Raw genomic sequence first — 18417 nt, forward strand, 5'->3', positions numbered from 1 at the left:
GTTGGCCGTGCGGTTAGGGGCGCGCAGCTGTGATCTTGCATCCGGGAGGTAGTGGGTTCGAACCCTACTGTCGGCAGTCCTTCCCATTACTAGGCCTTTCCTCTCCCATCGCCGTCATAAGACCTATCTGTGTCGGTGCGGCGTAAAGCAAATAGCAACCTGTTTTCCAGTCAGTGACCGGGTCAGGGTTGGAATGAATGAAGCCCCCACCTTGCGGCGAGGATAGGAATTTTGCCGGCTGTCGGAGCCTATCGCACTCCTCTGGGGCAATGATTAACGGCCGACAGATGAAACGAAATGATAGTGGAGAGTGTTGCTGGAATGAAAGATGACAGGGAAAACCGGAGTATCCGGAGAGAAACCTGTCCCGCCTCCGCTTTGTCCCGCACAAATCTCACATGGAGTGACCGGGATTTGAACCACGGTATCCAGCGGTGAGAGGCCGGCGCACTGCCGCCTGAGCCACTGAGGCTTCAGAACTTAGCGTGAGTATGGGATAAATAAATATAGGCATTGTTCCATTTGAAAAATGGATCTTTATAAAATAATACACATACTAATAATAATTATTAAAAACTGTGTATGGGCTATTCTGTGAGGCCACCGAGAATCAAACCATTGTGTTCAAGTTTCCGTCATATAACGTGTGCCATAACTCGTTCGTGTATGGAGTAGGTAAGTACAACCTCTATACGCTGCGAATTATGAGGAATTGCAGCTTTCATAACTTTTTTGCTTGTTTCAAGTCCTCCGACATTTTAACTGATTAAGCTGAGAGCCAAGTTAATGTACAAGTCAAATTAAAACATGTTCTCCGATCTTTTATATGGAATAACCATCAGTAGAAGTAACTCCAATAGATATGGAATCCCTTTTTTTTTTACCCGTAACCGTTGCAATTTAGTTAGAAGTCAAATCACAGCATGAGGCACCTGGAGGGCGAATTAATGAACTACCCCGGAGATCTGCATTTTGTGTAAACATGTCGTAATTCTTCTTGAACTGTAGAATTCATTAGTTGATTTACTAGCGTTGCTTTACCAAAGAGTATGTCCAACTCCTTGGCTGAATGGTCAGCGTTATGGCCTTCGGTTCAGAGGGTACCGGGTTCGTTTCCCGGGTGGGTCGGGGATTCTAACTTTCATTGGTTAATTCCAATGGCCCGGGCTGGGTGCTTGTGTTGTCCCCAACATCTCTGCAACACACACACCACCCAGAACACTATCCTCCACCACAATAATATGCATTTACCTACATATGGCAGATACCTCCCACCTTACAAGGGCTGCACTTGGCTCGAAATAGTCACACAAAATTATTATTACACCAAAGAGTATTTAAAAATCATTGGTCAACATGGCAAAATAGATCAATGGTTATATTTTAAACTTGAAAGCTGGAATGTTATTTCAAAGATACTAGGAAGACACTAAATATTTATTAATAGCGGAGGTATTCCATATAACCTACTTTCAGAGTATTGTAGGTTTTATTTTATAGGTAGGCCGGCGTAAGGTTGCACATGGCAGCTGCGCAGAATGTTGGTCACACTGCAATGGCGCACGAAGCGATGTTGCCGCCACAACAACAGCTGATTGCACGGCACGTGAGTTTTTAAAAGCACGGGAGAAATTCTTTTAATGTAATCACGCTGATACACAATACAAATGAAATCGGTCGAGAAAAATCGAACTTTCAACACACCGATTAAGTTTACAATATTTCATCACACAAAATGATACGAGATACATATACTACGAACTTTTTATTATCACGATCTTAGAAAATACGGAAGAAATTGGTTGACAAGAATCTCACTTTAAATATACCTATAAATGTTAGAATAATATACACCGGTGCTAACACAAAAGATTTCAAGTATAATCTATAAAATTCATGAAAATTCAGAGACTTTATGTTCATACCTGATTCATACAGTTTGACATACGCGTTCCACAACTTGATCTACAGGAACAAAGAGACGGCTATACAAGTGTACGAATTTCCTCTCCCTCTCGTAAATCTCGCGAGTTCTCCGCACTAATTGTAATGCCTGACTATTAACCCTTAGGTACTCGCGCTCATTTTCCCCCCTTTATTACTCGCGTGGGGTCTTTAAGGCCTCCGGGACGGTATGCATTGAAAAAATACCATTATTACAATACAATTGCATCTTATTTTGCTGCAAACACTGCATCACATTAGAAAGGATGTTTACAAGAAATCAATACTCATTAAGTAACATTAAGTTCATGAAAATGTACTTTTTCTCACATGACACACAATTCTCGCATATTTTCTTCATGTGCTCCCTACAGACATGTTCCTTGCATTTTACACATCTAGTTTCAATTTTCCTGTCCTTTGACCTAAGACAAATCACGCAACTCTTTCTTGAATTGTCTGGCTCCTCTACATTTTCCCTGTCTCCATCATCTGTACGTAGTCTTTTCTTTAGATTTCTAGGCAGGCTATGTATAGTAGCACGTACCAACAGCCATGGTTTCATTAGTTCTTTTGCCAGCTCTTTCAAAAATACTCTCCTTGGGATGTTTTTCTCGTGGCTTGAATTGAATTCACATACAACGAAAGCGTTGATTACAACCACATTGAAGAGATGATAGAAAACAACGAGTGCCATTTGTTGGTTCGTCGTGCTACGTTGTAAGTTTGGCATAACTTGTCATTTGTGTCTACACCACCTTTTGTGCTGTTATAAAACAGAACTATTTCCGATTTCTACTTCTCAACCTCTTCAATAGCTATCGTGATGCATTCTGGAGATCAGTATTACCGCTTTATGATTGTTCAATATTTCACAGTCTGGATCAGAATCAGAAGCAACTGAGGCATCATCATCATCATCATCATCATCATCATCATCATCATCATCATCATCATCATCAGCCGTATTCATCTGAAAGCGAAATACAAATCGAAGTAACCCACTCTATTCGCTGCACTGTATCTCATGTCAAAGTAGAAGCGCCTTATACTGTAGGTTATAGGCTTACTTTTGTATATTAGCAATTCCCAGACTTTACAAACGGTTCAGATGCTGACCAAAATATGTGTATTACACGTTCACATCATCAAAACTAAACAAATAGTTAGTTATAAGCAATATGTGCAATAATATGAACATATTTTATTTTCATACGTAATTACTCGCGTAATTACGGCGCAAGGGATTATCACTTCGCGGTTCATAACTATGTTGTCGTGATATCGCACTGCATTCGTTAAAATAACATTTCACAATTATCTCACAAAGAAAACAAAACTTTCACAAACGCGCAAATCACACCTGACCTCGTGCTAGCGACGACAGACGAAACGGCTACACTTCAATATGGTAGTCAATCTAGATATAGATGGCACCACTATACTACCCATATTGCCAACAACAATCAACTGAAAGTAGTTTGTATTTAGTTTGTGGCTCGTTTAAACTTTATATTTTTTTAAATGCTCATATTTTTGTAAGCAAATAAAATATTGTAAGCACTATTTGGAATGAAATACGAATTAACATGAATAATATGCGTAACTCTATCTGACATAAAACGCAGTAGACTGGTGATTCTGATTAACGGGTGACGTTCTTCATTTCACTTTTGTAGTGGTGCCAACATGAATTACAACTGTCAAGTACAACCTTGTGCCGGCCCACCTAGTTCAGTTTTTATTTATTTTATTAGCTTCCTGAAAATTATCACAGGGACAAAGCATAGCAAAGACACAAAATATGGTTATACAACCTGTGACAATAAAGTTCGGTTGATAAAGTCAGAACGGTCGATCCGGCAACACTGGTGACACACAACGCTGCACCTGCGTAGCAGCTGGGTTCGACCACCTGCTCCCAACGTTGTTCAGTTGAGCATCGTTTGTGTGCCGTGTAAGACCTGTTTGACGCGGACAGAACGACCAAAGGATCAATGTACAGTTTTGTTTTAAGCTTGGCAAGACCGAAAGAAACGCATGCGATGCTGGTACGCGTTTATGAAGATCAAGCACTCTCTTTGAAGTGTGTGTATGAGTTGTTCACCGGTTTTCGAGGACGCCGGGAAAGTGTTTCTGACAACCCCAGTAGCGGAAGACCGGCGACCGCCGGCAGTGACGAAAACATTGAGAAGTTGAGGACATTAATCACGAACTATCGGCGATTAACTGTGCGCATGATAGCGGATGAACTGCTGATTAACCTTGAATCCGTGCGACAAATCGTTAACCAGAAATTAGGGAAGAGGGAAACGTGTTCTCGTCTTGTGCCACATCACTTGACTGACGATCAGATGCAGGCGCGCTTAGATTCTTCACAGGATTTTGTCGAAACGGCGGATGCGACTCCAAATTTCTTGAGCTGTATAGTCACTGAGGATGAAACCTGTTGTCTCCGGCGCAACCCTGAATCGAAACGGTAAAGAATGGAACGGCGTTCTCCGGGATCCCCTCGTCAGAAAAAGTTCAGAGCCTTTTCCCACGACTCAAACTCGCTTTGGAAGAAAGAGATTTGACGATATGCCTGACATCCAACAAAACGTGACGAGGCTTTTGAACACCATCCCAAAGGAAGCCTTCTTGCAAAGTTTCCAGGACATGTATCGCCGATCTCAGCAGTGCATAGTTATGGGAGGGGACTGTTTCGAAGGACAGCAAGGTCCTGTCGTTCATTGTTCATCTACGTTGATAATACGGGACTATTCACCGAACTTTATTGTCACAGGTTGTACAATGCTGTTAAAAGATAGGAAAATAGTAAAAGAGATTAAGGACAATAACACATTATTATGTAGCATGTGATTTCGAGATTGTAATATCTTTTGTGGTATTATTAGAGATGCCTAGCATCTTGCAGGACTTTTAAAAGGCTCGATATGGTTCCAAGAGCCCCCACCATTAATCCAATCACCTCAATACATTACGGTTGTACATGTTTGTATAGTAGGGCACTGTAGGTTCCTAGATAGCCTGAAGAGTGTACAACGTTAATAGAATTAATTCGATTGCAAGAATACACGATTAACTGATACTGTATTTTAACTTTTTTAATATTTCAAGGTGTTTCTAGCACTTACACTATGATGATGATTAGACTTGTTTTTTTTAATAGAGTAATAGGTTAGAATGCAAACTAATTTGGTTGTTAGGAAGTGTCGACCAGCCCGCTAATCCGTAATGTAGTGAGAGTAGCATAAATTCTAAGGGCAGTACCCCTTATGTTTATGCAATGCTCATAGCACAACCGTTGTACAGGGTAGACTATACTTATTACTCGCTTTAGCAAGTTCGCATTCTAAACTATTACTGCCTACATTTCCGGGCTCTAATGATGATTCATACCGGGTACAATAGAATGGTCCTCCTCGAGTGCAAAATATATTACGGTCAATGCAAAAAGGTGAGTGTCATTATTATTTACAATCCATTGCCATGCTGTCAAACGATCAGTAACTTTCTGTAATTTATCTCATATACTTGTTTTTCACTCAGAAGGGATACGCACTTGGTTCGAGCCCTGTGATACGCTAAGTCCATGAAAATTCCTAGAAAATAAATTGTGTAAGGGTGAAATATATAACCGTGCGCTTCCACGAAGAGGGAAACCTAAAAGTCACCTTCCTGATAATTCCAGGAAAATACCCGCAAGTAACTCAGTGTTGAAAACATCCTAGGTATATGAGCTAGAAATTTTAGGTAAATAAAATATAAAATATGAGAATATATTATTTATTTATAAAAATTACAATCGTTCTCCGGTCGATTAGATTAGCAGTTTGCCTTTTTCTACCACTACGAGTGCTAATGTGAGTCAATGCAGAGTTTCACTTAAGCACTTAAAACTACATTTGGTGTGGACATTCTTCAAAAAGTAAAAAAAAAACCTGAGGGTATTGAACCACGGAACACATTACATAAATAATTATGTAAATGTGTTAATTTGGTTAGGATTTGTGTAAAAAACAAAACGAGTAAATAAACAAGCGATTTTAGGCTATTTTTCCGTAACTGCATTTAAACCATAAGTGATTTTCGAAATTTCTTATTTTTTAATTTGATGGAGCTATCTTCTTTCTTAATCTGCTTACCCTCCAGGGTTGGTTTTTCCCTCGGACTCAGCGAGGGGTCCCACCTCTACCGCCTCAAGGGCAGTGTCCTGGAGTGTGAGACTTTCGTTCGGGGGATACAGCTGGCGAGAATGACCAGTGCCTCGCCCAGGCGGCCTCACCTGCTATGCTGAACAGGAGCCTTGCGGGGGGATGGGAAGATAAGAAGGAATAGACAAGGAAAAGGGAAGGAAGCGGCCGTGGCCTTAAGTTAGGTAACATCCCGGCATGTGCCTGGAGGAGAAGTGAGAAACCACGGAAAACCACTTTCAGGATGGCTGAGGTGGGATCGAACCCATCTCTACTCAGTTGACCTCCGTAGGCTGAGTGGACCCCGTTCCAGCCCTCGTACCACTTTTCAAATTTCGTGGCAGAGCCTGGAATCGAACCCGGGCTTCCGGGGGTGGCAGCTAATCACGCTAACCACTACACCACAGAGGCGGACTGGAGCTATCTAAGGCACACAATTTGAAAGCTTTCCGGGCTCTTTCGTCCTTCAACTTTAGGCACAATTGAGTAAATTGCTTAATTCGACGTTTTTCATATTTTGGGGACCCCTACTTTGTATGCTGAAATGAAATGGCGTGTGGCTTTTAGTGCCGGGAGATCCCAGGACGGGTTCGGCTCACCAGGTGCAGGTATTTTGATTTGACTCCCGTAGGCGACCTGCTCGTCGTGATGAGGATGAAATGATGATGAAGACAACACATACCCAGCCCCGTGGCAGCGAAATTAACCAATGATGGTTGAAATTCCCGACCCTGCCGGGAATCGAACCCGGGACCCCTATGACCTAGCACGCTAACCATTTAGCCATGGAGCCGGACACTTTATTAAGAAATGTTTTCAACATAAAATTATTGCAAGTGGCAAGAATGCAACAAGGCGCTTTCATAATGTGCTGAACTTAAACATTGTCATCGCGATACTGTGGACAGAAGCCGCGCAAGTGTGCGTCCTCGGGATGGGGGTGAAAGATACAACATACAACAGTACGCTTTCGCGAATAGGGAATCCTTGTGGTCATCTTCTGAGCACTCAGGGAAGCAGCAAGACACATTAAGACGTTCGCACGAAGTGGCGATCTTATAAGTCAAGGCCTCTCCGGGTGCATGCGCCTGGAGCATGCACTGTGCACGGTGCAAAAGACGACTTCGCTTGGCTGACCAGAGTGCAGACCCCTACTCCTCGATTTGGAGCAATAGCGCTCTCTCTCTCTTTCCCCACTCCTGTCTCGCTTGCTCCCCCTCTCTCCCTCTTCCTCGCTTGCTCCGTAGCGCTCCAAATCCTAGCTGAGTTGAGCCGAGTCGAGCCGAGCTTAGCCGAGTAGCCCAGAGACGAAGCGTTGGTCCGAGCCGACCCTAGTGGGACCGATGCACTGTGCACAGGAACTCTGCGCCGCTCTTTGCACGCGTGTGATTTTGGGCGTTTGAGAGGCCCTGTTATAAGTCAACCTCGCTCACACTGTGGAAGGAGGACATGCAAGTGTAAAATGTGTAACAGAGAATTTCCACATGGGGAACTGCTCACGAACTTAAAAAGACACCTTAATAAACATTCTGAAGGGAAGCCATGCAAGAACGAAATGTTCACAAAGAAAGTATATCATCCCTCGCTCGGGGGGAAAAACTGTACATGTGTCAGGAATGTGATAATACGTTTTCGCGAAGTATGGATCTCGAAAGACACTATTGCACCCATTCGAAGGTGATTCTACACAAGTGTACAACATGCAATAATACTGTTTCACGAAACAAACTAGGAAGCAACCAATATAATAATGCTCCTCAGGACGTGGTCACCTGATGAGTTAAACTGAGCTCTGTTCCTTCATCGCAGGAGGCCGTAGTCCTTAGACGATTTACAAGGCTATTGTTATTTATTAATTAAATTCTTTCCTCAAACTAGGTTGAATGCAGCTCTTGTAGAGTCTGAGAGCCTCCGTGCCACGGTTAGTCATTCGTTATCCTTCATGAAGTAAGAGGTATTTGCGTGGGATGTGCTTGAAGGAATCTCACTGGAAGAATAATAACACACACACACACACACACACAAGACAAAGCAAGCAGGTTTTGAAAAGTCGACATGTAATGTGTCCCCAGTATATTTTAAATACCGACATCGCCACGGGGTTCCTGATAGCCTCTGCTCCACCCCTAAAAAATTCAATTACATTCAACCTGCGATCTTATTGTTATAATCCTGTGGCAGACTCATTAACACAGATTCGCTGATATACCGTATTAATGCAAAGAAATGATGCGTATTTGAGAGATTTGAATACCTAACGATTGCTATAACAACAACTGAATGTAAGTGAATAGGATAGGAATCTCCTTTACTCATGTTCTCTTGCAAAATACATTTCATATTTACAATAACTGTTATGTTCTTCAGTCTGCCGAAACTTTGAGTAATACATTTATAAACTACCTATAAATGAAACCATACGGAAAAGAAACAACTTAAATTTTCAGGTATAATACTGTTACCATATATTTTCTTTTGCATGTATTTAATAGATTTATTATTTAAAATTAGTTTCGGCAGACAAGTTAGTCTAAACTGAAAAGAGCTGGCTACAGGTATTGCAAAACACATTTCAGTTATCACTGCATTACTGCATCATGTCTAGTTAACTGTTTATTGCTCTTTGTAAAGCATACCCGTTCTTACGTCTGCCAGAATGGGAAATTAATTGGAGGTAGCAACGGTATATTTTCTTTGATCATTATCTCTTCAAAGCGCTTCATATTAACCTTTAAATACGATTATCTTCGAGGTTTGTTTATGAGAACAATGTTGCCTTAATGACGTGATTTGAAATGCAAGGGTTGAAAAAGTTTATCTCCTATAACAAAGGAGTCGGCACTTGTTTGGAACTTAAGATGATTCGTTCTTTAATATTGACAAACAGAAAGTAATAATTTGTAAAATTACAGACTAATTAGTTAAATACAGTACTGAAATATTATTTCAATATCTTCTTCATTCTATATACGGGGAGAATGAGCGAATTATTTGGTTTACATAAGTGATATTGTGTCATATGATTTAACCAAACCAAACCAAACCAAACCAAACCAAACCAAACCAAACCAAACCAAACCAAACCAAACCAAACCAAACCAAACCAAACCAAACCAAACCAAACCAAACCAAACCAAACCAAACCAAACCAAACCAAACCAAACCAAACCAAACCAAACCAAACCAAACCAAACCAAACCAAACCAAACCAAACCAAACCAAACCAAACCAAACCAAGCCAAGCCAAGCCAAGCCAAGCCTAGCCAAGCCAAGCCAAGCCAAGCCAAGCCAAGCCAAGCCAAGCCAAGCCAAGCCAAGCCAAGCCAAGCCAACCCAACCCAACCTAACCCAACCCAACCCAACCCAACCCAAACAAAATTTGTCCAATTGTTACACTATTCACCGCGACTCCCATCCAATGATCGCGTATATCTCCAAACTCTATTTTATTTTTCCTGAAGCCACACATTTGAACAAGGGCTCTCGGAAGAACACTCGTTACGTCGTACTCCCGCTGTCCAGTTTCTCTAAACTGATGATAATTTCTTAGAGTTGAAGCTTCAACGGTCCGTGAAATTATTACTAACATCTTCGTCTAGTTAGGACTTTGTCATTAATTTATGTACTGTACATTACGTGCAAGTTGCCAAAGTTACAAATATCTTACAGTACTGATCATCTGGGCGACTGATGTACATCTGCTAGGTCTGAAGTAATCAGTTTTGCCAGACAGTTAAAACCAAAATAATCGGTATTATTTTTAAAAAGTAAAGACATATTGCTTTGACCTTCATTGTGGTTTACTTCTATTGTGTCTATATGACCGATTTGAATTTTACACTGATGGAAGGATGGTTGTTGATATACGGACGTGATTTTATACAGGGTGTCCGAAAATAACGTGAACCGCGTATATGATCGTTAGAGGGTTTGTGAACCTGACAAATAATTTGTAAGAAATCGTTCGATATCTCACACCGTTGTCATTTTATGAGCTGCTCAAGTTAGCCAATCAGATCACTTCGCGGGCGAATTCAAATAGACTTTCTGCGACACTGTTGCCAAATCTGCACGTGACTTATGACCGGCATGGGAGTACCAGTCGAAGAATAAAACTTCGCCAGTGGAGGGGTTTGAATACAGATCTCCGAACTGAGAGGATCGCACTAAAGCAAGTAAGCTACGGTGCCACTGGCTAAAACCAACGGTGTGTTCGCGTTTGATGTTGATTTCTTGGCATGGATCTCAAGCCGTGACGTACAAATATAGCTATACCGGCGCGGAAAGCCCATTTGAATTCGATCGCGAAGCGATCTGATTGGCTAACTTGAGCAGCTCATAAAATGAGAACGGTGTGAGATATCGAATTATTTCTTTCAAACTGTTTATGGGTATTACCAATCCTCTAACGTTCATATTATGTTTCACGTTGTTTCCAACCATCCTGTATACCCAGAGATTTTTTAAAATGAAAAGTCACGGTCCTATGTTTTGGACTATTTGTAAAACTGCAGGTCCTAAGGTATGATCACAATATCAACATTCACAAAAAATTATTTTCTTAATGTTTGAAGAATTTCTTCATATATTCATATACAGTTGGAAGGAAACTAGAGAAGCAATTTTCACATGAAAATATATTAAACAATCTTCCGTTCACAGAGCAGTGAAATCATTGAGGGAGACATGGAATGATGTAGAAGGAAGACCAAGAATAGTAATGTCTTGGCCCAGAAAAACGCGAGTTTGCATGAAATTGGAAGCCGACTGAAAAATTAATTCATTATGCACCCATATGTTTTTAAGAGTGAGGAATGATGAGTCACTCTCTCTACATTACTCTTAAGAGGATTCTAAAACTAAAGAATTACGTACAGAAATGGAATCCCTACGCACTTCATAAATCAAAGTACTATTTCTGATAAATCAAGCACCAAACGTAAAGGATAAAAATTATGTTAGATCACTGATGTCTAGAAAAATAACGACAATATTTCCAGCAAATCTAAATGAAGGTGAAGTTTATGATACCTTTAAAAACGGCAATGAGATTTTGGATATTACTTCAGACTTTGTGAGAAAATAATTGAAGTATTCACTGTCATACTTGAATAAGCATGCGCGTATGCCACTTACTTCACATGTCGTTTGACTACCGAAGGCCTTGCGATAGCTGTTGTTGGTGGTAGAGACTGAGGATTAAAGGGTTCATTATTCACTCCTCCAACATTTACCGCATGGAAGAATAGGAATTCGAAGCATTAAATAAATGTAAGTATCGGAAGAAAAGAGAGTGATATGAAATATAAGACTCAGTAGACCTTACAATCCTAGTTCTCCTCGTTGTTGGTAAATCTCAAATTAAGTAGTAAACACGTGTTATGTTAGGAAGAAGTTACACGAACAATTGGAAACATGATTGTGTGGGGACTTGTGTTTAGATATGAGCCTCGAAAGTGTAAATGTATGACATATTTGTTACATATCATCACCAAGGTAGAGCGACTGGGAGGATGAACGGTGAATGTGTAGTAGGTATAACCGGAGCTACAAACTGGTCTTAGGGGCATCCGACAAACAAAACGATGAACACAAAGACAAACAGTAATATTGATGAATATATTGTACTCACCCAGCGACGTATCGTAGGCACATATGTACTCGGACGTGGTGAACTGACAGGTGAGCGATGTCTTACCGACACCAGATGCACCCAACATAGCAACTTTGAATTTGGGCACAGGGACGGGGGTCTCCGTGCCAGAGGCGCTGCATTGGGAGACCGTACTGTAAATATAAATATAAGATTATATTAGCCGAGCAATCCTGTAGCTCGCCTGAGCGAAATAGAGAAACGACATTCCTGCAAAGTACCCTTTTATGAGTATTTTTGGAGGTGCGTTGCGGGATAGTCGTTTCTCCGCATACTAGTAACAGGGTACACAAGAGTAATTGATATAAAGGCTAAGCAATAAGAACGTCCACTTCAAATATATCTAGATGCATTCAGATATTCACTTTTCAGTTTTCAAATTCGTAAATGATATTAAGGGATTCGTACAACCATGTGCTCGTTTTTTGCGTGCATTTAGCAATAACGGAGATATAGATACCAGAAAAAACAAAAGAAATTAAACCCAATGGCTCAGCCGTCCCGAGGGGTCATGATCTACCAAGCAACCACTGCTCAGCCCGAAGTCCTGCAGATTATGAGATGTCATGTGGTCAGCACGATGAATCCTCTCGGCCGTTATTCTTGACTTTCTAGACCGGAGCTGCCATCTCACCATCAGGTAGCTCCTCAATTGCAATCATGTAGGCTGAGTGGACCTCAATCAGCCCTCAGATACAGGTAAAATTCCCCGACCTGGCCGGGAATCGAACCCGGGACCTCCGGGTAAGAGGCAAGCACGCTACCATAGATACTGTAGAAAAACGATAGAGGGAGTTATTTGCTCCCTTGTGCAATCATGACTATGGAATTTAAAGCGTTTTACAAGTTCTTCTAGAGAAACAGCGAATGTGAACTGTGTACGTTGCGAGGTAGCATCTAACAATAGTCGACACAACTGGACGTAACAAACTACATTTTTATTAACATATCGTTTCCCATACCTACCCACTCTGCACCTAGTGGTGAGTAACGATCAAAGTGCGCGCCACATTTGAAAGACCGCAGTTTTGTAGTTATTTGTTATCAAAAGAATGAATGTGCGTCGAAATTAAATGAGGCGCTGAATTTTTCTAGGGCTGCTGGTGAATGGAACCTGGATAGTCATATTTAAGTAAAAAGTTGGTGTCCGGCTCCGTGGCTAAATGGCTAGCGTGCTGTCCTTTGGTCACAGAGGTCCCGGGTTCGATTTCCGGCAGGGTCGGGAATTTTAACCATAATTGGTTAATTTCACTGGCTCGGGGGCTGGGTGTATGTGTCGTTTTCATCATAATTTCATCCTCATCACGACGCGCAGGTCGCCTACAGGCATCAAATCGAAAGACCTGCATCTGGCGAGCCGAACTGGTCATCAGACACTCCCGGCACTAAAAGCCATGCGCCATTTCATTTTTACGAAGCTGATATCCATATCTCCATTATTAGCAATTGCACGAAAAAAATTAACACATTGATTTACAAGTGCCTTAATACCATTTAGGGGCTGCCTGGCCGAGGCGGTAAAGACGTGTCCGGAAGTACGTGGGTTCGAATCACCGTCAGGAAGTCGTAAAATTTAAGAAACGGTATTTCCATTTCCGGAGGTGCACATGGCCCTGAGGTTCACTCAACCTACACCAAAAATGAGTACCAGGTTAATTCCTGGGGGCAAAGGCGGCTGGGCGTAGAGTTAACCACTCTACCCCATCAAGTGCCGCTGTTACGGATAGTGGAAGCCTCTACCTTCCACCCCTCCAAGGGCCTTCATGGCCTGTACGGAGATGAATTTTTTAATACCATTAATATGAAAATACAATTTAAATATCTCTAACGGATCTGGATGTGGTGGACTGTTTTTCTGACTAACCCAGTAACGTAATGCAATCTACATATTCTGAAATCTTCAAAGGGAGGTCCCGCTGACATTAAATTCCATTTATATGCAATGCGTTTACCGCTTTATTTCAGTATTGAGTCATTCCATAAAAATCTGGGTGACCTAGACAACTGTTTACCAAACTTCCTTGAATAATCTAAAAACTATAAAAGCTAGCTTTTTTAGGTCGCACCTACATAGATAGGTCTTATGGCGAAGATGGGATAGGAAAGGGATACGAGTGGGAGGGATGCGACCATGGCCTTAATTAAGGTGCGGCTCCAGCATTTTCCTGGTGTGAAAATGGGAAACCATGGAAAACTATCTTCAGAGCTGCCGTTAGTGGGGTTCGAACCCACTATCTCCCGAACGCAATCTGATAACTACGTGAGCCAAACCGCACGGTCATCTGCCTCTTAATAGAAAAGTGATCTATAAGTGATTAAGAGTTATACGTCATGAGGAGGTCATCGTCGGACTTCACAACATGATCGAAGCAGACTTACAGCTTGCATCATGAACAGCAAAAGAAGAACAAGCCTCTGAAATAATCAATAAACTCTTGTTCATCCTAAATCGGAAGAAAACTAGTTGGGTGTGCTAAACCATGCGGGACGATGAGACGCGTAACCATCCTTGAAGAACGGAAACTAAATCACCATTGTCCAAGGTATTGTTTGGTGATTCCAAAAATATTACGGAGAGCGATATTGAACCAAGTGCTTCTGAAAACGACGACAGTAGTGGATTTGGGAACGGGATTGCGAACATAGATGGGTGATATATGTACTGAGAGATGTTCCCTTCATTTCCCATGAAGTAATAACCAGAATGAGAAATATTTCCACTTAATTACTGATACGGTAAAAATGGTACTTCTCATACGGTGTGAGCTGACTGCGTGGTTTCGAATCCCACTGCCGGCCACCCTAATTGTTGTTTTCCCATTCCTTCACCAGGCGAATGTTGGGGTTGAACCTTAACGATGGCTACGGTCACTCACTTTCCAGTGCTAACCATGTTCTATCCCATCGTCACCATGCGAATTGCCTGAGACGGTGCGACGTGAAATAAACAGCTAAAAATGGAAAGGAATTTCTTTAGCCGAATCCTGAAGGCTCGTAAGAGATACTCAGATCATTATTTGACAGAATACATAATTTTATTGATATAAATTTCAGTCATATGTGGTAAAACTAATAAATCGCAGGATAGCTGAGACCGGAAGTCCATGGAGACATCAAGTCGCTGAATATTGCGCGATACTTCCTTGGGACCGTGGGAAAGGCTTAGCATCTCCAGGAGATGGGACATCTCGGCACGTGTACAAGATGTTGGCTAAGAGAAATAATCAGCCAATGAGAACGCGTGGATGTGGCAACAATGGAGTACGATTCGCGAGAAGTCATAATCCCAGGTTGACCAACATGGACAGTTGCCTAAAATCAATTCTGTTATTTGACGGATTTCCACAGGTCTACGAGTGAAATATAATCAGGAGTACGATATAAAATAATAGGAAGAGATTTGATGTTATTTGAACTGTATTTTATTGATGTGTTATAATTAATATTGTGTCATTATGAATGGCAAGCACTCTGATTGGTCGTTTGTCTAGACATGTGGGAATCCCATAGCTACAACGGCGTTAGCCACGCTTCCTTAGCACCTCAAGCTCTGGAGAGCGTCACTCTGATCGCGGAAGCCGAGGTGATGTGAAGTTGTTCGGTAGTGCTCCGAGAATTGTACGTGAAAGTTGCCACGTGAATATGTCAATAACAGTGGATGGTTTTCAAGACCGATAAACGGTGTTTTCAGTCGCGCAGTTGAATAAATTAATTGGTGCAATGTAAATTGCAGATCATATTATAGCGCAAGGTTCACTACAGATCAATAGACGGTGATAATTAGCCGTAGCTTGGAAGTGAAGAAGAGACGCTCAGTTGTTTCATATTTTCGTGACGGTCGCGTTTCGCGAGAAACTCTCGTTCCGTACCGCGAGCCGCTCTCAATAACTGTGTATATAAACCCTAATGTGTTAAATTTCAAGTGTATTTGTGTGTCAGTGTGTTGGCTGAGTTCATAGCCATGACGGGTTTGTGCGGCACGTGCAGAATTGAGCGGTGAAGATATATTCATCCAAAGCCTTCTGTGTTGCAGTGTTCAATAACTTTCAGCAAGAAGATGGCATTGCCCATGGAAGAAAGAAGATTGTTTCTATGTGTTAAAGCAGTGATCAACATGGAGTAACCACCTAACGCAGCAGGGATGTGAGCCGCTGCCATGTGTCCTGAGAGTCGTCCAAGATAAGGCCCATGTTTTAATTATGGAATGTTATATGTGTTACATTAAAATACTAGTGCAGTTTAGTGTAGGGATTTTCTTTAACGTAAAGTAAGCCTGACGGCATGTGTTTATTTCACCTCTGTAATGTTGTAGATAAGGATAAGGGAGTTGCATGTTCTCTATATTTTTATTTTGATTTACGACTAGTTAGATGGGATAATGAGGGAGTTGTTAGGATTATTTGTTGTTAGTTTATGCATGATAATTTAGCTTAGTATTATTCCGATTTTTCTTGTATATTAGTGCTAGGAGGATTAGATTGACAAGTTCATCCAATTTCCAAGTTAAACACTTGCTACGTTGAGAGTAAATTTAATTTAATTTTGGTCATTCAGAGAGTTAGTAACAGTTAAATTGCATGACGCATGGTATTTCAGAAGCTGAACCGTAAGGAGCTGCATAACAACGTTGAAAGAATAGGATCTTCTAATTTAGGTTGGAAACTGTTTTGCCCAATGATTGGTACAGGAATCGAACCTGGTCTCATAATGTAAAAGGCTGATGAGAATTTTAAGAGATATGAGAGGTTATAATGCATGCGAAGTTATAAAAGTGATTATGCAGGCCGGTTGCATGCCTGATAAGTGAAAGAATGATGTGCAGTGAATATGTACCTGCTATTGTCTTCTGAGAGAATATTAATTATCAGAATTGACGAAATTGATTCCAGACCAATGAGTCTGATGTAATAAATTTTCGAAGCATGCTAGGAAAGAGTACGATTGTACGTGAGTTTCCGTGTAGCCGAAGAAAGATGATATTGCCTCACAAGCTTATGTATTGGCCGTGTTTACACAGACAGCGTGAACGAGATGGTATTTCCGTGATACAATCTTGGCGGACAGAAACAAAGCCCTAGTACAGTGTTGAGTTCCAACATTTCCTTTCAGCTCACAGCATAGTAGGTAGTACGTGACGGATAATCGCGCTTTTGAGTGCGCAAATGCAGTAGAAGGAGACAATGTTGCCCATTGCTTTCCACATGTTTTATAAGGATAATTATATGTTTTCCTCTTACAGGATGGTGTTTTGTGATATTTCATGTTGTTTGGTTATGTTGTCTTGTTGTTTAATGGGGAACAGCCCGAGTGCTGAGTAATATTGATGGTCAATCTAGTTCTCAGTAGATCCTTTTGGTGAACGCGTTTCACATCGAGTCAGTGTAGTATGTAAGACTTTTATTCCTTTATCCGATGTAAATAGATTTGATACTTTGCTTATTTTGTTCATTGTAAATATAGCGTAGGGAAATGTCACTAGTATTTTCCATAATTCATATCATGTTCCATTGCGTCTTAATTTTCATTGCGTCTCAATTTTCCTTCTATTGAAATGTTCTTTTATCGTAATTTTCCTTTTATCGTAATTTTCTTTTAACGTTTAATCTTGCGACGACTCAAATCAAATTCGCAACCCGTATCAATGCGATATTTTAAAGTGTGTTACTCCATCCGAAATGAATACGTATCAGTATATGCGTACGCATACTATTATATAAAATGAACAATGGACAATCAGAAGAAGATTATTTCTAAAAGTTTTCAAGTATTAATTGTTGTGCTTGATACTTCATTTCACATTTGATTCTTTGATCAATTAACGTTTTTAATGTCCAGTTCTTTCTTTAATTTTGAGATTTTGTTGGTGTTATTTTTATTATTTGATTTATTTGATTTTCTATTAGTATGATTCGGGGATATTTGTGAATAAACTCATCCTACCCCATATTATTGTTTCTCATTCGAGTTATACCTCCTTTTTCCTGTCATTAACTTATAATTAAGTGAGGAGCTTCGACTTTTAGCCTGGCCCATCGACAACCAACCCACATCTCTGCCCAACCCTGAATTAGTCGGATGTTTATACAGGAATGGAGGCATCGTCCTAGAGGGTATTTACCCCTGGGTACGGTACATTCTCTCAAATATTATATTCTTGTGTTTTATATTTAACGACATCAAGCCTCTCAACGGGAAAATAACATTTATTTTCTAAACACCGTTTGTACATGTAAGATGGCAATATGTTTCCTGCTTGATAAGAAAAATTCTTCTTTATCTTATGTATTACCTCCTTACTAAAGTCCCTTCAATATCACGCGCTAATCAACACATAATTAGTTTTATAGAAGTTGCTCGGTCGCTACAGTGTAATTACATACTATTCCTGACAAAGACACTCGTTAGGCTGAAGTACCGAGTTGGAAAAATTGAACTATCCCGGAAAATATTTACTATAGGACTGACGCGGGATGACCCTTGTTCATGAACATAACAGAAGAGCTGGAAATGGCTTCATCTGAAGAAATGACTAATTGAGCATCCAGAAGTCCTGAGTCCACTTCACTCAGAAACCACCGACAGAACTCAACACCGGGTGAGTTGGCCGTGCGGGTAGGAGCACGC

General features: G+C 40.9%; 1 protein-coding gene across 1 annotated transcript in view; it reads right to left on the reverse strand.

Moving 5' to 3' along the window:
* The window catches only part of LOC136874923 (GTP-binding protein REM 1-like), a 336448-nt gene extending 324588 nt beyond the window's left edge, over positions 1-11860 (reverse strand). Inside the window, exon 1 of the mRNA XM_067148634.2 lies at positions 11773-11860. Within this exon, the coding sequence (XP_067004735.2) occupies positions 11773-11860 (88 nt within the window). The remainder of the gene's footprint in view (positions 1-11772) is intronic.
* Between the last annotated feature and the right edge of the window lie 6557 nt (positions 11861-18417).

Source organism: Anabrus simplex, chromosome 5 (assembly GCF_040414725.1).
Source record: "Anabrus simplex isolate iqAnaSimp1 chromosome 5, ASM4041472v1, whole genome shotgun sequence".
NCBI lineage: Eukaryota > Metazoa > Arthropoda > Insecta > Orthoptera > Tettigoniidae > Anabrus > Anabrus simplex.